The sequence below is a fragment of the Rhinolophus hipposideros genome, assembly GCF_964194185.1.
Source record: "Rhinolophus hipposideros genome assembly, chromosome: 20".
Lineage (NCBI taxonomy): Eukaryota > Metazoa > Chordata > Mammalia > Chiroptera > Rhinolophidae > Rhinolophus > Rhinolophus hipposideros.
Window position 1 is genome coordinate 11,633,621 of NC_138066.1, and position 21,541 is coordinate 11,655,161.

The window sequence follows — 21,541 nt, forward strand, 5'->3', positions numbered from 1 at the left end:
CCCCTGGTTAATGCCTGCGACCTTCCCTCTCCGTACCCTCCAACCTTAACCTTGCTCTCAGATTCTGATGGGACATCATTTTTGGGGGGTGCAAGAAGCCATGGCTTACGTCAGATTTAGGTTAAGAACCGATGTTCCTACTTTAACAGGACACACAGGATATAGAAGGTACCAAGAAAGTGAGGCTTCCCCAATTAGTGGCAAAGTTAAGATTAACAATATGTTTTAAACAGCATTCTGTAAAGTGAAAGGAGACTAAAGATAGAAGCCATACACATCATGTACAAGATTCACTTTTAATGGATGTAAGTCATGTGCAAATTTGAGCATTATATACAAGAACTGATGTTTTTATAGAGCTGTGTCTATTTGAACAAGACCAGATTCTCAAAATACAACACAAACCAGAATCAATTTGATTTTTCTGGTTTCTTTTTCCGCAGGTTATAATATTTTGATCAAATATAATCAAATCCTTGCTCCCCCACAGATGCAGTGTTCCCTTATATGCTCAAGGAATGATATTTTAGATGCCTGGCCGCGGTTCCAAGCAGTTCTTGATAGCTGGATTAAATATATTTATGTATCATGGTACATAAAAAGTTTTACCCACAGAGCAAAAACTTGTCTCCATTCTGGCATCTTTTTACAACCAGCAGAAATGCTACGTTAAGTAAGGGTTCTTAACAAGGACCGGCTGTTGGCAGTTCTTCCCCATAACGAAGTCTGTTCTCATTGCTCTGGATGTTCCAGGCTCCATGGTTACTAGAAGTAGACGACAGACAGCTGAGGCATGCCAGTTGCTTGAAGTGCATCCATTTACATGAAGCTGCTCGTCGGAGCTAGTGATTCACCCAGATATGGGTTTCACAGGTTGAAGGAGGTGTCACACCATCAGAAATTTGACCAATGGAAAAAGTAGCTCAAGATGATATTGCAACATCACTGTGAAACATTTAACTTTCTTAAGAAAGTTTAAGTTTAAAATGTACTGTCCCCTGCAGCTCAATATAAATAACCATTTCTTTGTTGTAATTTGTGAAGTCAGAATGGGTTTTCTAATCTGATTTAATCCCTGAGCAGCTATGTTAAAATTTAACTTTTTAAAAAGCCCAATAAAAAACTACTGTATTAAAACTCTATCAGAATGTTACAATGATAAACATATTTCTGTACAGAGACATTAAAGCTATTTAGAAGCTATTTACATTTACTTAGAAGGTATTTATCCCTATTCCTGCACAGAAAAGAATTTATATTTCCAGAAACTCTTTAGGTACTTAAGTTGGACACAAATTATTCTACGTTTTATATGCCCCAGAGAACACCTCTCCATAGAGAATTGGCTGAGGAACATGATAAATCACCCCCCTCCCAATTTTTTACCAGCATGATGAATGTTTTATTAAAAATATTTTCTTTTGCCCAGTCAGGCTAAACATCCTAGGCCTCTATTAAATAAATGAGAAAAACACACTTTAAAAACTTTTTACAACAGTAAAAACAAGTCAATCTGAGGAAGAGCCAGCTAAGTCTAAGCATTCAATAAGACAGGTATGTAGGATCTGTCCAATCCTCGTTAGCCTAGACGTAACCATTCCTAATATAATGAAATCACCAGTGTCCATACAGCCCTGAACACTAGATGAAAGCTTGACTTCTCAGGGCCACGCTACTGCTCGAAAGCCTGAGCCAGGCTTAACGTACACAAGCATGAACAGATGAGACCCCAAATGGGAGCACCAGCAGGCTACGGTCTTGGAGAAGAGTTCACTGCATCCAGAGTGAAGAGACCATCCATTGTCGCTGAAGAGCTCTCTCAGGTTAGCCCCCTGCCTATAAACTGCACGGTTCACTTTAAGTAATGACCAAAATACCGCACACATGTGTTTAGACCCATTAAGAACAATAAAAGGGCTAAGTCTTGGATTCTTCCAGGGCAAAACATTATCAGGGGAAAAATCATTTGCTTTTGATAATTAAACAGCCAAGAAGAACCTTTAGTGTCTTTTCCTTTCTCAAAATGAGAACAGAAAGACTGTGAAGACCTTCTAATTCCCCCTGAGAAATGCAGAAACAGGGTTAGAGAGGAGTGACTGGCACGGTTAGGAAGTAGCAAAGGCAAGTTGTCCCCAAGTCCCAAAGAAGAAAAAGAGATCATAGAAAATAAGATGCAAGAATGTAAACACCAGATGAGGTGGATGGGACGGCTGAGCGAATGCTGTCTGCGTTCTCACTGACCCTTCGCCTGTCCCCTCCACCCGCCCCAGCAGCTCTCTGCGCAGGGGCTCTGACAGAAAAGACAGCTGAAGTGTAGCCCGGAGCCATTCCTTGTGCTCACGTATTTACATGGACCCAGTGACAGAGAAAACGGCCACTGGCTATGCTGGAAGCCATCACGATTCAAAAAACGCAAAGCAAACCTCAGCCCGGAAACTCCCACGTGTCCTGAAAGCACGGACGGGGATGTGTGCCACAGAGGCACCGCGGGCGAAGGCGCACAGCGCAGGAACCTGCAGCTCCCGTGTACTGTTGTTCCCGCGTGGAGGCGGGAGCCCACACCCTGGGAGGCGGCTCCACGGGGGCGGCCGGCCCACGGGTCAGAGGCAACTCCCGAAATGTCTGCAGACGCCAAACTTCACACAGCTGGACGTTAAAACAGACCCAAGGACGACATCGGAGCTCTGGGACCTCCTGTGGTCCCCTCCCAGAAAGTCCCCCTTAGTGACACAACTCGGGATTTTGTTGTATTCCATTCACGTTAAGTAAAAAGGAATAATACCACGCTCCTGATTCACGTTCACTGTGCGCCAGGCTCAGCGCTGGGTACTTCCATTTTCTCTAAACCTCAGGACGCCAACCTCACAAGTATGGTTATTACCCCCGTGTGGCAGATGAGGAAACTGAGGCTCAGAAGTGAACTACATCACCCAGCGGGAACCGAAAGCATAACTCTGACATCGCAAAGGTAGAAGTGGTAGGTAGATGTGTACACGGTTCCATCCTAGGAGGTTAAACAAAGACGCCCGCCGCGTCAGAACCCGCCGCCCCGCCAGGCGCCAGACGGAAGCCGCTGCGGGGACAGGAGGCTGCGGGGACAGGAGGCTGCGGGGACAGGAGGCTGCGGGGACACGAGGCTGCGGGGACACGAGGCTGCGGGGACAGGAGGCTGCGGAGACAGGAGGCTGGTGCCCAGCGGCCGGCGACTCAGTCCCGGGCGGCCCTCAGCCGCCGGCGGAAGTACTCGGGGGCCGCGTCGCACAGCCACCGGGCGTCCACCACGCAGAGGTCTCGCATGTAGCACTTGTTGGTGCGCAGCAGCTCCGTGTACACCACGCAGGCGGGCTTACAGTGGAAGAGCACGGACGAGGGGTGGATGGCCACCGGCTGGTGCGTGTCCGTGGTGGCGTAGGTGCCGTCCAGCTGCAGCTCGGCCGAGCTCATGAAGAGGCTGTGAGCCAGGCAGCGGCGGACGCTCTCCGTGTCTCCTCGGCACGACACGGTCGGCATGGACATCTGTCTCAGGGGAAGCGAGAAACACACATACCGCTCAGCACCGCACGCTGTTCGGAGCCCCTGTGGTTACATGCAGCCCGCACCGCAAGCCTGACAACGTGCACGCTGCCGTTCGGCGGGGTCTCCGCACATGCCATCGCCATCAGCACGGGCGAGGAAGGGCCCGGTTGAAGGAGAGTGGGCAGAAAACAGGAAAACCGCCGCCGGGGAGCGGAAGGTCCGAGAGGGTCTGGAAACAGGCACGTGGGAGCCATACCACGCACAGGTTACGGGAGCCAGCCCTCCGCCCCCACGGAAACGTCCCAGGACGTCCCGGGACGGAAGGCCTCTGACAACTTCATTCATCATCTCCTCACTCCGACCCATTTCATCCACTGCCGCCAAATTCACCTTCCTCTAGCGCAACTCAACCATTCCTCCTGCACTCAAACACCTTCCGTGTCCCTACGGCTCTGGCACCGCAAGGCAAGCTTCCAACGCAAAGCCGTGAGGAGCCCTCCTCATCATGCCCAGAGAAAGCTGCCCTGGCTCCCGACAGCCTTTTCTGGTTCTTCATTCCAGTCCCTGAAGGCTGGATAATTTCCTGCCCATAGGTTCCCAGAGACACCTCTGTATCCCCTAACCCCTTTTCCCTATAAGGTGGCTCAAGGGGTTCTGTTCTTGGAGGAAGACACTATCACCTCATCTGTCAGGATAAGCTCAGTACCACCACCTCAAGGAAGCCCAAACTCCTACAGGTAAGTCGCGTTCTCACCTTCCAGACTGCCAGCTCCACCCTCCCTGGCTGTGAGATTTGGGACAAATTACTTAACTTCCTTAGACTTTAGCTTCCTCATCTGTAAAATGGGAGAAATAACAGAATCAACCTTATAGGAGTGAAGTGAGGGTATCAAGTAAGGCAATACATGAAAAGTGTTTAGGGTGCCGTAAGTATTTCATAAACAAAGGTGATTATTATAATTATTATTGGCTCCTCACATCAGTTATTCATATGTATATGTCAGATTGCCCTCTGGATTGTTCTGTAAGATACTTAGCCTTAGGCAGATCTGTAAAACCCCAGGACCGAGACCAGTGTCTGGCATATAAGGAGAGGCGTGGTCAGCCACTAAAGCGTCCTAAGTCAGAACTAATAGAGGAACACCATTTCTATGTCATTCATAAACTGAGAAAACTCATGAAGCCAAGAGGTGTTCTGGCAGGAAAACTGTTCAAGTGCAAGAGGCGTTTGGAAAAATGACTAAAATTCAGAACACAACAGGCTACTATGAAAAGAAATAGCTTTAGTATTAACAGGCTGACGACAGCCAAGAGCTCGCTCTCAGGGACATGCAGATGTCTGCAGGGAGGAGCTGTCTCAGACGAGGCCCGAGGCACAGACACCCACCACCGCATTGTTGTGACAGCAAAGAGTGGGCACTTTCAGGCCCAACAGCACATGCTGTAAACCACCCCTCTCCCCTACCTCTGAGGTAAAACGTGGAGTGTCATACAATCAATACATAGACACATGACAGGACTTTAAAACGTGATGTACTCTAAGAGGGAATACAAGCTAATAGATGATTACATGGTAGATGATTTGGCAATAACTATCAAGACCTAAATCCACCATCCATGAATTCATCATTCATTCTATGTACACCAAGCCACAAACACTTGATCTTAGCCAAAAGGCCGAGAAGCGATCCCAAGCCACAAACATCATTACAACATAATCTAAATAACCACCATTAGGGGCTTGGTTAAGTGAAACGTAGTGGATACAATGAAATGGCTATGAAGTCACTAAAAAAATTCAGAGATACATGCAGACATTGAAAGACAGCCCAGGCACACTAAGTATTCAAGAAGTCTACCAAGTGGAGAAAAGCAAGTTGCAAAACAAAATGTGTATCATATTTGTTTCAAAAAGAAACTTTTATGGTGTGTTGATGTATATGTGTACACACACACACACACACACACACACACACACACACGCACGCGCGCGCGAAAAAATTCTAGAGGGATCTACACCAGACTATTAACAGTGGTTTGTCTTTGGAGGACAGTATTATGGATACTTCTTTGAAACTTGCTGCATTATGTATTATTGTTTTCTGCACTCTATCAATTTGTAACAATTATGTACTGCTTTTGTAATCTAAAAAACTAAAGATATTTCTACTAAAAAGAATCTTAGGAAGAATTCTAATAATATTTGACAATACTTTTAAAGTTTATAGAAGCTGAATATAAATTATATATACAATGTATCTACACTTAAAAACAGGTCTGTGAGGAATTAGACCAAAATGGTGAGAGGTGTAATTATGGTAATTTTTACTTTCTTCCTTAGTTTAAAATTTCCCTAAAACAAGAGCTTCTTTTGTAATTACTAGCAATAAGCTATTAAAATTTTTTCACCTAGAAAAGAGTGACAGCTTAGTCCCCAAAGAACAACCAGGAAGAAAGAATACCTTTAGGCAGATGTCCCTCAGCTGTGCTCTGACTTCAGCTACTAGCATCATATTTTTGCTGTTGACAAAATTCTCCTTGCACCAGTCCTGAGCAGGAGAGAAAGAGATATCACAATTCTCTCATTTCTATAGGGAAAATAACATAATTTTTAGAACATAGTTGAATTCAGCTGCAAAACTTCAGTTGCCAAAAATAAATACAAGAAAATATCTTTATATCAAGAAGCATGAAGCATAAGAAAAAATATTAATCATTTAAACTAAACTAAAAATTTTCTTAAGTTACCATCAAGAAAGTTACAGACTGAGATGTTTGTATCACTACACCCCGTAAGTATAAGTACCTCCAGAATATATTTAAAAAACTCCTACAAATCATTAAGAAAAAGACCAACAATCTAATAGAAAATGAATGAAGGATGTGAACAGACAGCTCACAGAAGAGTAACTAGAAAAGACCAGTGACCAATAAACTTACATAAGGATTCTCAGTCTCGTGAGGAATCAAGACAAAGGAGTTTAAATAGCTGAGATACTATTCCACATCCACCAACTTGGCAAAACTTAAAAAGTAAATTAAGCTAACAGTTGGAGAGGACGGTGGAAATGGAAACTCTATACAGTACTATGGAGAGTATAAAGAGGTGCTGACAACTTTGGGGAGCCCCATAGCAGCCTGGTAAGGCTGGATGCAGCTACCCCAAGACCATCAGGTCCATTCCTAGGTGTTGACCCCAGAGAAACTCTCCCCACCGTGCACAAGGAGACCTGTACACCAAGGGGCTGGAAGTGGAAACAAGCTACAAAAGGATAGTGTAAGAAAACATTGATAGTATGTAATGTTCACAGATAGGAAGTGAAAGTATGCTGTCACCCATAGGAACACACTCCAGCTTCGTGACAGTGGTTACACAGAGAGGAAGGACTAGGATAGGAGCAGAGCAGGGCTGTTGCAGTGTAAAATCTATAGCATTTCATTTCCTTAAAAATAGAGGGTGGCTGGTTGGCTCAGTTGATCAGAGCACAGTGCTCATAACACCAAGGTTGCCTGTTCGATTCCCACATGGGCCAGTGAGCTGAGCCCTCCTCAACTAGATTGAAAACAATGACTTGACTGGGAACTGATGGGTCCAGGAAAAACACCCTGTTCCCCAGTATTCCCCAATAAAAACAAAAACAAAAACAAATTAAAAAATAAATTGAGGCAAATATAGCAAAAGGTTCACAACTGCTAAAAGTGGGTGGTAGCTTTTTTTGGTTTTTTTAAAGATAATTTATATTAAAAAGCAGACAAAGTTAAAGCACGTACACAATAGCACAATTACTGATTGTACTGATAAATGAAACAACATATTGCCATTTTCCATCTTGGTCCAAGGAACTAAAATATCATACAAACAAAAACTACTATGAAGAAAGTTAGGGGCAGGTGGGGGAAAAACTCCATTTGGTAGCTAAGAAAGTGGGTAACTAAATACTTAACTAACTTGCTCACATCAAGTACGAGTTAAACACAAGCAGAGAGAAAGGCAGGAATTACATTTCTTCCCTGGGACTGTTCCTATACGCAGATGTTTCTGAAATGACATCTGGCATTCTTTGGGTGGCTCTTTAGATCAGGGATGTCCAAACTTTTTAAAATGTTTTTCACCAAGGGCCATATTCGGTAAAATACACAAACAGCTGGACCACTCACTCGAGGTGAAGTATGTATTTGCCTCACCTGGTTTATTTAAGTAAACTAAATATGTTTTTGGAATTTGCTGCGGGCCAATAAAAAATGGATCACGGGCCGCAGTTGGCCCGCGGGCCGCAGTTTGGACACCCCTGCTTTAGATGATTCAGCCAAAAAGGAAGTTCCACTCGAAGCACCTGTCTGAAAGGAGGGCTCATTTGAGAAAAGGAATGAAAGAAGACTCACCTTATTTCCTCCTACGTTTTTGAAGGTCCGGTAGATATTGAGCAGGGTAATGTGATCGCCCTCGCTGGATATGAACTTCTTCCGGACGCCCTGCACTTCATCCCGCCGGGAGGGGGGATTGTAGAGAACACTGTCCACAGACAGCAGGGAGACAATGGTCAGTATCTCCTCTGTACAGTGGAATTTGGGGGACAGGAGGATGGTCTGCAAATCAAAATTTAATACTGTGTAAACCAAGATTCTTCCTATTTCTGTATATTGCTCTTGCAGCTTCCCTTCTAAGGTGTTTAAAGGGCAGGTGTTTCTAAAACCACGACTATGTGTTATTTTACTTTTTTGTAAAATGGGTAACTACCTTCCCCGCAGGATTCCAAATTGCCTGTGGGTAGGGCTCATGACTTAATGTGAGTTTGAATCCCACACAGAACAGAAGTCAGTGTTAGGCACAAAGTAGGGGTTGATAACTATTTAGGAGAAAAAGTGAAGATTAATCTAGAAGCACTGGGTTTAGGAGCCTACTTTGGGATGGCTAACCTCTACTGTACAGAAAGGGGGCTGAGGAGAGGGTATCATTTACTTTGGCAAATTTGGGTTCTAAAGGAAATGCTGCCATCTTTCTTCCAATTGGAGTCAGGGTAAGCTGGTCATCCTTATGTTCAAGAGCACCTAACAGGTCCAGTTGGGCAATGGCCGCCTGAACGTGATCTAAAGAAACAGAGACATAAAAAGGAGACAAAAATCCAAAAAAGAAGTTGCAGCTACTTCAGTATTTCTGGGAGCTTCTCATAATTCTACAATTGATCAAACCACATCAAAGATCACAACCATCGCTGTCCCTAGGACACACTTTCAAAGCAGTTAATGACACCCACTGTCTTCAGTTCCATTCCCCCTTTAAAGACGGATCTGTAATTTGGTGATATGCATGTAAATTTTAAACCCAGCAATGTTACACGTAAGAACTTCACCCACAGACATGCTCGTACATTGTGCAGGGACCTGTATCTCCAGAAGCACACACACGATGCAAATACCACTGCCTCATGGGTTCCTGGTGAGAAGGACACTATTTACTATTCACTCTTTTATACGTTTTGAATTTGGAATCACATATAAATTGCCTATTAGAGAATAAAAAAGCATTTCTAAGACGTAATGATATATGTACATACTGAGAGGAAATGATCTGAAAGACGTATTACACAAAACAATGCACCATGTCTCAATCAATAGAATAGCTATGTGCATTTTGCTTTATCCATAAAATGGAATAGTATTCCGTGGTAAAATGTATCAACACAAATAAACCTAACAAAACATGATGAAGGAAAAGGGAAGGTTACTGAAGAACTGATACATACATATATGTGCAAATTGAAATAGTACATTGTTTAGGGAAACACACACACAGAATAAAACATTATAGAAAAACAAGAGAACTACAAACGAAATGTGGGAGGGTGGTTACCTCGAGGGAATGGGGAGGAAGTGAGGGTGGTAGGGAGGGGTCCAGGGTGCTGTAAGGGTGCTGGTAAGGGGTGTACGGGTGTTGGTTTTACTACTACTTCTACCTACATGTACGTTCTTCGTTTGTGTGTAGGAATTTAGCAATGAAAGGAAAAAAATACATTTTTTTTCTTCTTTTTTTGCTTTCTCTTTTTTATTGTGTCTATGAGATGATGGAAGCCAACTTAATATAGCAGAAATCATCTCACAACATATGTAAGGCAAATCATTGTACTGTTCACCTTAAACTTATACAGTGATATATGTCAATAATATCTCAATAAAACTGGGAAGAAAATGAAAAATAAAGGGTAGAACAGTGCACAAGGTGTATTGCTATTTGTATTTTAAAAGAGACTACATACACTTGCATATGCATAGAGAGTCTCTAGAAGACAACTAGAAAATGGTCACAGTGGTTGCTTAGGGACCAGAAACTAAGAACCTGAAGATCAGGGATGGGACCCTTGATGGGGACCATTTTTTTTATTTATTTATTTATTTATTTATTTATTTATTTATTTATTTATTTATTTATTTATAATCAGTTGCATTTCTTCACTTAAAAAGGGAGAGAAAATAAAAGAAAATGATGTAATGAAGAGATGCCAAGCACTAAAGCTGTTATCATTAAAAATCCCAATTACTCTTCTTCCTCCATGGAGATTACCAGTGAAGGGCAGCAACCAGTCTAATTCCAGTCAAAAAAAAAGAAGCTTGATCTTTTCAGTCCTTTTGTTGGCAGAAGTACAATTCCATCCACAGGTCGCCCTCGACGACCTTCACTGGTCCCTGTGGCTGTGGAACCGAATGAGTCCCCTATAGGAAGCCACTGTTTCTGCCCTGGGCTGGTGCCGATGGCACAGAATCTATGCTGCACGATTCCGAGATGCCCCTCTAATAATTAATGTTGTTCTCCACCAAAGCACAAAAGGAGACCTCTAAAACATTTTTTTTGGAGAGTCCACTTGCTGCTGCTTGTTCACCTACCCCACTGCAGATTACACTCACCTGGAGACGGTCTGGACATGAAGTCAAAGGTGAGCACGTTGGGGACTTTCATTGCTAGGAGCTGCAGCATCACACTCGCCAGGTTACACCTACGGACAGTGAGAGACTCAGGCCGTGCATTCTCCCTGATCCTCCAGCCAGTGAGTCAGAACCGTCCACTGAGGAGTGTGAGACCTGCAGCTCTGGGAAGACACGAGCAAGCAGGAAAGGGCGACGTGGGCACACGTGGCAGGGCGGTGGGAGCACCTCAGGCCTACCTTTGGATCTCGGGCACGGTCATCTTCTCGAACTTCTCAAACTCATCCTCCGTGTAGAGTCGGTAGCAGACCCCACTGTCCTCTCTGCCGGCCCTGCCTGTGCGTTGCCAGGCCTGGGTCTTTGACACCCGCTGCACAGCTAACACCTCCAGGCCACTGTCTGGAGGGAGAATGGCCCACATTAGTGCTTCACTCATCAAACAAACAAACTGTTTCGACAGTGTGGACAAAAAGAAGCATTCTTCAGAACAGCAGTGATCCTTTCTGCAAGACATGAGTCTAGAAAAACTCAAGGCTAAATTGGAAAGCACAACACCAGACTTTTCTGCAGTGGACACTCTGTGAAATCTATTACTGAAACATCAGAAAAGCCTCATGCTCATAGCAGGGGGCTAGGAGAACACATTTTAAAGGTCTGCCTTAGATCACAGGGTGACAACCACCCCAGTTGGCCCAGGACTTGGGACTTTCAGTGATAAAACCGGGACGGTCTCCAGCAAACTAGGATGGTTGGTCACCCAATCAATCAATGATTCGGAAATGAAATGCCTCGAGTCCCTTGTGTGCTATATCCTTCCTCCCACCTCTAAGAGAGACAACGTGATGTTGTTACTCCTTGGAGTAAACGAGGCTATTTTCTTGGTGAAGGTGTACTCTGTGCCAGGCACTGAAGAACCAAGCTCCTTCACATGTTATCCCCAAGAGATACACATGTGAGAGTCAGCAGCTCAGCAGTGCATTTCCATGAAATATTCTGGAGTGATAATCTCCGCTGCCTCAAATCCTCTGTAGAATAAAGCAAGGTGTACAACAGACACGCAGAAAAATGACTCCAGCCAGCTTCCCACTGGTCATCCTCAGGACACAGCGAGAGCCTCATCCAAGCCTAGGGAATCTTAGGAAACCTGGAGCCCAAACCAGCCATCTTCAAACAGTACTGATGACAGCCTCTGACGTGGTAGCAGGCTGTCCCTGGCCCAGGGCCATCAATCTCACCCAACTTTTGATGGGATTTCAGACCCTCTGCGCAGGTTCCTGAGCCTCTGTCCCCAGGTTTGTTAAATCCAGCCTTCTCTTTCTGCCTTGCTTTCTTGTCTCACATACCTGCCTCAGGTCTCCTTTCTGGCCTGGCTTCTGGATTGTCTTACTTTTGGTGCCTGCCACCCAAATCTCACTTAGTTACAAACATGAAATGCTCATTTGGGGCAAACTAGGACTACAGGAAGCTCAGTGGTGGCTCACTACACACAGAAGAGACATTCATGATCTACAAATTCTCACCAGGGTTATACTTCTTTGCTTTAACCATGCCCGTGTCAACTACATATTTTATTCCTGTAATGGTTATGGAGGTTTCAGCGATGTTGGTTGAAATGATCACTTTGCGATAGCCCTAAAAGGAGGAAGAAAACCAAAAAGCCGTATGACACACATATGATTCAGAAGTTTTAAAACATATTCCTTACCATCAACTTCCACAATGCAATCATCATCAAGAAAAGATGACTTTGTTATTAAAGACAGCTGATAATATTGATGGTCAGTCATTAAACTGGGTGGCGGAAGGAGGGATATTCCAGTCTTCAAAGCTTATTTTGAGGTGATGAGATGTAGTGAACAGGCACAGATTCAGAATTAGGTAGATGTGGATTGGGACCCTGGCTCTGCCAGTTACTTACTCTGTGCCCCTGGAGCAAGTGCTACTTCATTTCTCTGCGCCTCAGTGTTTATAAAATCATAACCTACCTTGCCAGTTCTTGAAAGGATAAGAGACAGTGTGTGTACAATGTTAATTAGCACAGTGCCTGGCACAGCATGGGCACCCAATAAGTGGTATTACGGACAAATGCGGCTTGTTACGTTGGACCTTAGAAGCATCACTCATTTACCTTTCATCGTTTGCCTTTGCACTCTCCCTCATCCCGACAACTGTTTCCCCGTTCTTACCACGACAGAACTGTATGTGTAGCTACACGTTATATTCCTGCAGCTTTTCAGCTACTGTATCGGGGGCCTGAGCATCCCGTCCCACACACCTCATCTGGAGTCTGGTGACAGGCGCATCTACAGGCCCCACTGGTGGATCCGTTTGCGTGCCCAGGGACGGGACTGGACAGAGGAGGTGGTGCGCTCACCTTTGGGGCCCCCTGGAAGACTCGGAGCTGCTGGGAATAGGGCAGGGAGGCATACAGAGGAAGGACCAGCATGGAAGGGCAGCCGTCTGGGAGGTGCTTTGCAATGTCTCGGCAGGTCTTGCTCATGGCTTCGATCTCCTCCTGACCCGTGAGGAACACCAGTATGTCCTGAGAAGAAGGGGCTTCCTATAAAAAAGGTGAAGTGCGATTACTAGAAATGCTTCACCTTGCAAAGGAAGGAACATCCAAGTGTTAAAAACACACCCATTCACCTGATCTTTCCTTGAAGTCTGTTCAGATATATTTGTAAAGTACTCGATGGCAAAATACTTAAAAAAATGTGTAATAATGCTATGTGTGTATATGTATATGTGTAAATATATATATATATATTTATATGTGTATATGTATATATGTAAATATATAAATATATATTTGTAACTAAGTGAAATTTGTGTATATGTACTTTTTTTAGTCCAGTATTAATAGGACAAATATTCAAAGGTACACACAGACAGTGTAAAATCTAAAACAGTCAAAACTTCGTCAATGGGAGGACTCATCAAAGCCACCCTATAACCTGCATGTACCTGCAGCTGTCATTCATGGAAAAGCCTCACCTCAAGTTGGCTTTTGGCAGTTAAACAAGGAAGACTGACCTTCTTCTCCAAATACTGTCGACATAGCAGTGAAGGCATAGCCCAGAAAGATACAGACACCACGAGAGAAAAATAGATCAGAAGTTTCAACCCATTTTGAAAGAGAGAGGAGATGGGGCAGAGGTGGATGACTTGACTGGGCAGCGGAAAGTCCAACCTGGGTGCCTGCTGACGGGGATGGTGACAAGAGACGTGCCAACTTCCCTGGAGAAGCCACAAAGACCAGGACTTGGGTGCAAGGCAGAGGTGGATTGTGGGAGGGTGAAAACCTAGGAATTGGCTCAGAGTCTGAGCGTGGTTGAACCCCCCAGCTCCCCTCCTCTACCCGATGCAGTCAGGAGGCTGGGAAGACACATGGTGACATAATGGGATTTTCAACACAGGAGGGTGGCAAAGGGAAGAATCAGGATGTCAGCTACACAGAGGCCCAGGAGAGCAACCTGTTCTGAACAGAAGAGCAGCATAAAGGACTCGGGAAAAAATTGGAAAATGTGTGAACACATAACAAATAGTCCTGATTGGCATATGATAGATGAGGGAACAGTTGGGAAAAAAATTAGCCATCCATACATAGAAAACTTGTACAACTGCGCTGTACGAGGAATATGGCACTGGGATGGTGCACCACTGACAATGTAGGGACATAATATTGCAAATACTGGTACTTGATTTAAAGAACATTGTGATCTAACCACACTGAGGATGAAGGAGAGATACAAAAGGTAGGGGAGGGGTCTTTCTAAATGCTCATCTACTATGGCAAAAATTAATGTATAATGCCAACAAGTCAACAAATAGCAATACAAGCAGGTTATTTTAGAAATATGAAAGTAATATCCAGGGGAAACAGAAAGTGGTTACGCTAAAGAGCAGGATCTGGGATGGGGAAGGAAAAGCAACTGCTGTTTTTTTTATGAGCCTTTTAGTATTAACTGCTTGACTCAAACTTCAAACTACACATGCGTCACTTAGATGAAAATAAAAATTAATTTTAAAAAGTTTGCCTCTAGATTTTTTGAGAAAGCTAACGGGAAGATAAAAACAGTCAATTTTATACAAATTAAACATAAATAAGGTGATGTACTCACTCAACTTTTTAAGGAAATGCTTAATAAAATGACAAGAGATTCTGAAATATTTCTCTAATACAGTTTTATTTTTAAAAAGAAAACTAAATTGGAATCCATTATTGGCTCAATACCAACTTTTTTTTTTTAATATGAGGCAGAAAATACCAGAAAACAACACATGTAGTAAAGGAGACAGTGTTTCATAAGAGTTATTTCAATTGTATATATTGTGTGCTAGGTTGCAACATAAAATGTGCTTCTTACTAAGGGTTATGGTCAAAAACAGTTTGTGAGCCACTGGAAAGTATTCTGGCTCAGCTGAGGGAAGACACCGGTCAGAGTTAAATTAGGTGTTTTTTTTTTTTTTTTTTTTTAGAGAAAATAAATGAGAGCTACCACGAAAGAGGATAAACCCCTGGCCATGCTCAGTGAATTCTTTATTCAGTGACATGGCTCACCAAGTTGTTTCCTTCGGGAGCTTCTCTTTTCAAGGCTGAGTGCTCTATCAAGTGCAAGGTAAAGCAGACCATGGCAGGAGCCACACCCACCCCTCACCTGGTGAATCTGGAAGACTGAGACGAGGGCAGCATGCAGGTAATCGTGCTGAGGCTGCTTGGTGTAAAAAATCTGGATGGGGTGCTGCCGACCCTCCAGGTAGAGGACGGGGGCGCCATTGAAATACTGAGAGAACAGGTCCACGTCCATTGTAGCTGACATCACAATCACCTAGTATGAGATGAAGAGGAGGATGGGAAACAGACATCGCCATGGCCTTTCTGTGTCCCTCCCAAGCCCTAGAAGTGGATGTCGAGAACTATGTCACTCCCGGCATGGCTAACTGTCTCCACAGTACTCAGGCAGAATGGGTGATGGAGAACATGCTGAGGAACAAACACAGGCCTCTTTCCCTAAGCGCACTGGACCTACTTTGAGAGGCAGCTTCCCCAGCTCCTTTCGCCTCTTCTGTGCAGCTTTCACCACTCCAAAGAGCACATCTGTGTGGATGGTCCGTTCGTGGGCTTCATCCAAAATGACACAGCTGTACTTCCGAAGCAGGGAGTCTGAAATTGCTTCACGAAGAAGCATGCCATCTGTCAGGAACTTGATCCTGGTGTCTTCTGAGGTGACATCATCGAAGCGCACTGTATAGCCAACCTGTGCAGAGAAATCAGTCACTCATCAAACACTTCATGAACACCCACTATGTGACCAGCACTGTGCCAACAGCAAACAAGGCCAGCACCGACACTGCCCTGCTCCCTCAGGAGGAGGCCGTCTGGTGGCAGACACAGACAAAGGACATGTACCTATAACTTTAATACAATGACAATAAGCATTATAAAGAATTTCAAACTAGCCTCCTACCCACAGCTTCTTAATAGTTTCAAGTGAAACTAGGTACAGATATGAAAGATGTCCAAGATGTTTTTAAGTGAAATGTATAAACACACACACACAAATAAATTTGACTTATGTATAGTTCTGGGATTCGTTCTCAAAACCCACATATATGCCATAGAAAAATGCTTAGTTTTTCTAGAAAGACATGTAGACAAAAGATGTAACAGAGGTTATTGAAGCTTAAAAATGCTCAAGAAAAACAGCTAATTTATCCAGCCTGCCAACAGATTTGAAAGCAAAGCAAATGGGATTGACAGCCTGTCAGACCCTTTGATTTCTTAGGAACTGGTTAAGAACTCTGAGATAGGTTGAAATAATTGTAGCAAAAAAGAAGCTCATGGGACGGCCGGATGGCTCAGTTGGTTAGAGTGCGAGCTCTTAACTAAAGAATGAAAACGGCGACTGGACTTGGAGCTGAGCTGCGCCCTCCACAACTAGAGTGAAGGACAACGACTTGGAGCTGATGGAGAAACACTGTTCCTCAATATTCCCAAATTAAAAAAAAAAAGAAGCTCACTATGTCTTATTCAGAAAAATAAAAGTGGGGGGGGGAGAGAAATGTTCGTAAAGGAGGAAATTAGGTACCAGCTTCCCAAGTTCAGTTCTCTTCTCATCTGAGACTCTAGCAGCGAGAGAGATGGCAGCTACTCGACGTGGCTGGGTCACAGCAATGATGCCCTGGCGGCTAATTCCCCCTTCATAGAGGTACTGCGGGAGCTGAGTTGTCTTCCCAGAGCCAGTTTCCCCTACGAAAGAAAAAAAGTCTCATTTAAATGCAAACTGAAACAAATTTCACCCAACAAATGGGTCGAAGTCAGAAGGAAAAGATAAAAGAAAATACTCTAAGTTGGCAAAGCCACAGGCAAATGGGTATTCACATATACCGCTGGTCGAGTGTTAATTGGAATTGTGTGTCATGAGACCAAATTACATTAGAAAAATCTTTAAAATGTTTATACCCTTTGATCCACAATTCCACTTGCAGGAATTGAGTCTAAGGAAACAATTAAAGATGTGTATAAAGATGTAGCTTCAAAGATGTTTCATTCGACTTTGCTCACGACAGCAAAAAATAACAATATAACAATATAAATGTTCAGCAACAGGTATAGTAAGAACATCAACTGAAATACAACTGTAATATAAAAATGTTGCACTATTCAAAAGAATAAATGAGATTTACATGTTCTGACATGAAGTGAAGTGCAGCGGTAACAAACTCCTCACCATTCCCTAGCCTGCCGCCTTCCTTCAAACCCTCTGCCTTCGCCCTCGGTATCATGAAATACCTGTTCTCACTATGTCGGCCTGGCAAACTCTCCAGGGTGAGCTAGACCCCGGGGCTGCACTGGTGACCTCCAGTGTGCTCCCTACTGCCCTGGTCAGCTCTCTTCCAGCACTGACCATCCTACATTGTGCGGAAGTATTTAAATGTTTCTGTGCTCCTCCAATCCCAGAAGCTCCTGGAGGGCAGAGAAGGTGTGCCTGTCTGTTTCCGGTGCATGAGCATCGCACACAGTAAGCACTCAATGTCGTTTTCCACCGTGGTGGGTTCCTTGAACAGTGCTTACTCAGAACAAAGACTCAGCAAACCCGTGTGTCCTTTCTCTCCTTGCTATCACCACACCATCTCCGACCTCACCGAGTCCTACAGTCCCATTATTCTTCCATGTGCTTCCCTCTAACTGCTCGTCCTTCCTGACCTAGCCAAGAATCATAGACTAAGAATTTGATTATTCTGGGCGTGGCTGGTTGGCTTAATGGTTAGAGCTCAGTGCTCATAACACCAAGGTCGGCTGTTCGCCTCCCACAGGGGCCAGTGAGCTGCGCCTTCCACAACTAGACTGAAAACGACTTGATATGGAGCTGATGGGTCCTGGAAAAAGCACACTGTGCCCCAATAAAAAATTTTTAAAAAGAATTTGATTATTCTGCACTCTTCCTGCTGAATGCACCAGGCAAAACCCCAGATGTGGATCAATGTCTCCTGGTCCATCTTTTCCGCTCCCACACCAGGCAGTTGCTGAGCATTGATAAAGCAAAATAACCCAACTGCAGACAAAGACCTAAGTTTGTCGTGGGGCCAAGTGCTCCTGGGCACCAGCACTATCATCCGTCCTTTTCTTTGTTTTTGCAGCCTATGTTTTTGTCCCTATCCTCCCCAAAGGCCTCCTCCTTGAGGCCCTGAAACTCCTACTCTCAGCAGAGTTCCTGCACCTATTTCATAAGAAAAAGAGAAGTCTTCAGATGTGACCTGCCCCTGCCAGCTTTTCTGCAATCCCATCCATTCTCATCTCCTTTCTCCAGCCCCACCTGCCCCGCTTCTTGGACATCCTTTGTTATAATCCAGACCAACTGTGCTTCTAGCCTTTGTTGCCAAGTGCAGCCCTTCCGTGCCCCCGACCTGTGCCCTATTAGTGCCACTTTCCATCATCAGCCTCCCTCTCCACTGACTTCTTCGGCTCAGCCTATGAATACTTCCTTGCAAGTTCCTCCCAACCCCCCACCTTCTGCTCAAAACAGAAGCCTGCTCCCACTGCCGTCATTCCCTCACCTCCTACATAGTCCTCAGCCCAAGGACAAAACAGCTCCTACCCCACAGCTCTGCTGAAACAGCGCTCCATGGGGTCCACGATTAATGCCTCGCATCCAAATTCAGTGAGCATTTTGGGGGTCCCTATATGCATTACTGGACCTCACTGCCGCATCTGTTCCCTCTCCTCTTTGTATAACTCCATTCCTTTGACGACCGGCCCTTCTGGGTCTCCTCCTCCTCATTGGAGGCTCATGCTCTCGGTCCTTTAGGAGCTCCTCTGACTTAAACGCGGGGAATCAGACTCCCTTGCAATCAGCTCCCACTACACAGCCCGCGTTTTAGTTAATGCACCAGAAACTACTAGTGCCCATCAGACCCGACAGCTTCTCGCCCCCACGGCGCCCCGCGCGCAGCAGGCGGAGGCCCCCCCTGCGTAGGACGCCCTCCCCCGGGCCCCACCGTCCCCGCCGCCTCCTCCCCGACGGGCTCGGCGCCACCCTTCTCAACTCCCCGGCCGCGGTACGCCTCCACCCTTCCACACGGAGGCGGAGTCTGCGCCTAACACGTCGGTCCCTCCCCCCGGGCTGTGCGGACCTCCAGGGCCGGCCTCTCCGACTCCTCCCAGGCCCTGCCCCGGGCCAGGCCACAGAAAAGGCGATCAGGTCTGTTGCGGAATCAAAAGAAAAAGGGTGAGAGGCACCTAGGAAAAACTGCTCTCGCAGAGCCAGGCACCGAGAGCAAGGGGGGCCCTGGCCGCGCGGCCCCTCACCGATGAGCACGGCGCTGTCCAGGTTTCGGAGCTGGGCCAACAGCTGCCCGCGCGCCTGGAAGATGGGCAGACCCCGGCGCTGCAGCTCCACAGCCTCCCGGTAGGGGCTGGCCGGGGGCTGGGCCGGGGGCCGCGGCTGCCTCCGGCCCCCGCCGCCGCCGCCGCCGGCACTCGGCAGCATCACCACTCGCCGCGTGGGAGGGCAGGACGCCGCGCGGCTCGGAGGCCCACAGCCCGGCCGGAATCTCTTGGCCGGCGGGAAGCCCGCCTCCTCGGGCATGTCGGGAGGGCACAGCGACGCGAGGCGCGAGGGCGGCAGCTGCGGCAGCTCCCGGGAGCAGACAGCTGGCGCGCGCCGCCACTTCCCGCCACGCGCTAGCGGCTCGTGGCGCCCACCGATGACCTCATGGCCACCCGTAGCCTTGAGGAAAGGGACTGCAACTCCCAGCAAGCACTGGGAGCTTGGGAAGGCTTCCACTTCCTGAGGGCGGGGAAAGCAGCTTCCGCTGTACAACGTGGAAAAGGCCCCGAGCGACGAGAGCGAAAGGAAGAGTATATGGTTCCATGGGACCTTAACCTTGAACAATAAAGCGATCTTCTGTTTTAATTATACTGGTAATACTAATTCTGGTAAACACGCGTTTCCCCTTCTCTGCCCACAATAATTCTCTTCAAGGAGAGTGCTTCATTTTGTAAAATCAATGAGGAACACACAATTGCGTTATTTAAGCCTCTAAACAATTTATATAGATGCTGATATTATCCCCAATTTACAGATGAAGAAACTGAGCCTCTGAGATTAAAGTCATTCAGAAGTCACAAAATCAGAATGTTGAAAAGAATACAGGTGATCATCTTGTGTTACAGAAGACGAAAGCATTACATATTATATGACAATCACATATTATCTTCCGAAAATGACTATCCCAATGTACGTGGTCTGCTCCTGTAATGCAAGCCAGGAAAGAGGGAGTTTAATGGAACTAAAATAGTCTTTTACCCTTTTTTTCCTAATTATCCCTGCCAGACTCCGAAGTTTTCCACAGTACTTCTCAACCCCATCACACAAACACCAATCAATGAAGATTCAGAACTCCACCAGGGAAAATAGGATAAAAACTAGTTCCACTTTCTCCTCCTAAATTCAAAGCTCTTAGATGATTTTGCTAATTCACCACTGAAAGACTGGCGAGCAGCTGTTTGCTCTGTGTACAGGAAATGATTTCCAAAGATTTCGTCATAAGCTTCAACTCATGTGAAGGACTTCTGGCATCCTCTGAAGTTCCTCTCCATGAAACTCGTATTTGTGAACCTGTTAAAAATCCTCCTTCCCCTTTCCTCCAGATCAGAGGCAATTTTCCTCTAGTCGTTGACAGTATAGTGACCTGCATTACTGAAAATGTGCGTGTTGAACTAACAGCCGACACGTGTTTAAGAATAAATTGACAAAATTTCACTTCCTACCCTTAAATATTTAGAAAGGCAACCCAAACTAAAAGGGAAAATAACTGTCTTGGTCTGATCAGGCTGCTGTAACAAAATCACAGACTGGGTGGCTTACAAGCAACAGAAAATTATTGTTCACAGTTCTGGAGGTTGGGAAGTCCAAGGTCAAGGTGTCAGCATGGTTTCCTTTGGGTGAGGGCCTCTTCCTGATTCATAGCTGCTGCTTTCTTGCTGTGTCCTCACATAATGGAAGGAGGTAGGGATCTCTCTGGAACTTTTTCATACCTCATGACTTAAGCACCTCCCAAAGGCTCCACCTCCTAATACCATCACATCAGGCATTGGGATTTCAACATATGGATTTTGGGGGACACAAATATTCAGACAATAGCAATCACTATTAACTTTCAAATTATGGACCTTGAGTATGTAAAAGACAGTCTTCAGTCCTTTTTCCCAGTGTGCTTTCCAGAGTACGCTAATGGAGGAGACATATGCTCCAAACAATTATGAGAGTCCAGGTTAAGTAATGTAAGTGAGTGAAATAATTTCTTGAGAACATGCTGTCTCTAGAAGCAGCCACTAGCTACCTCTAAACCATAGCTGCCATGTATGCCAGGTATTGCCAGGTCTTCCAATTTTTTCAAGAAAAAGAAAAAAAATGAAGATTTTCATGTGAAGTCTGTCAATTTTAAATGTTGACTCAATTTTTTTAAAATGGTGCAGACCAAACAAGCCACATTATGTTGGCCACTCACCCATAACCTCTGGCCTATGAATCCAACTATTCTGCAGCCTCAATGAGTTGAAAATAAAATCCTAAATAGAGGCATCAAGGAGTGTTACACACAT

The 21,541-nt window shown here is 45.3% G+C and overlaps 1 protein-coding gene across 3 annotated transcripts; it reads right to left on the reverse strand.

Moving 5' to 3' along the window:
- Nucleotides 1-277: 277 nt before the first annotated feature.
- Nucleotides 278-19,847, reverse strand: DHX33 (DEAH-box helicase 33). Of its 3 annotated transcripts, none has more exons than XM_081030245.1 (12): nucleotides 19,244-19,847; nucleotides 16,524-16,684; nucleotides 15,465-15,692; nucleotides 15,093-15,263; nucleotides 12,809-12,994; nucleotides 11,955-12,066; nucleotides 10,674-10,833; nucleotides 10,417-10,505; nucleotides 8,477-8,604; nucleotides 7,900-8,103; nucleotides 5,979-6,065; nucleotides 278-3,516 (listed from the first exon to the last, which is right to left on the reverse strand). In XM_081030245.1, the coding sequence occupies exons 1-12, from the start codon at nucleotides 19,521-19,523 to the stop codon at nucleotides 3,208-3,210; spliced, it is 2,115 nt and encodes a 704-aa protein (XP_080886371.1). In that variant the 5' UTR covers nucleotides 19,524-19,847; the 3' UTR covers nucleotides 278-3,207. The 3 variants fall into 3 exon arrangements, with proteins under 3 accessions (XP_080886371.1, XP_080886373.1, XP_080886372.1); XM_081030247.1 differs by lacking the exon at nucleotides 19,244-19,847 and adding an exon at nucleotides 18,534-18,656; XM_081030246.1 differs by lacking the exon at nucleotides 15,093-15,263.
- Nucleotides 19,848-21,541: the final 1,694 nt, after the last annotated feature.

What these genes read in the sequence shown, in the direction of transcription:
- DHX33 (XM_081030245.1), bottom strand. Translation starts at nt 19,523, where the DNA reads ATGCCCGAGGAGGCGGGCTTCCCGCCGGCCAAGAGATTCCGGCCGGGC. An exon ending in TCTTCCAGGGGGCCCCAAAG is followed by an intron (nt 12,067 to 12,808) that starts GTGAGCGCACCA and finishes TCCTCCTTTTAG; the next exon opens with GGCTATCGCAAAGTGATCAT. An exon ending in TAGAACCCAAATTTGCCAAA is followed by an intron (nt 8,104 to 8,476) that starts GTAAATGATACC and finishes TTTGATTTGCAG; the next exon opens with ACCATCCTCCTGTCCCCCAA.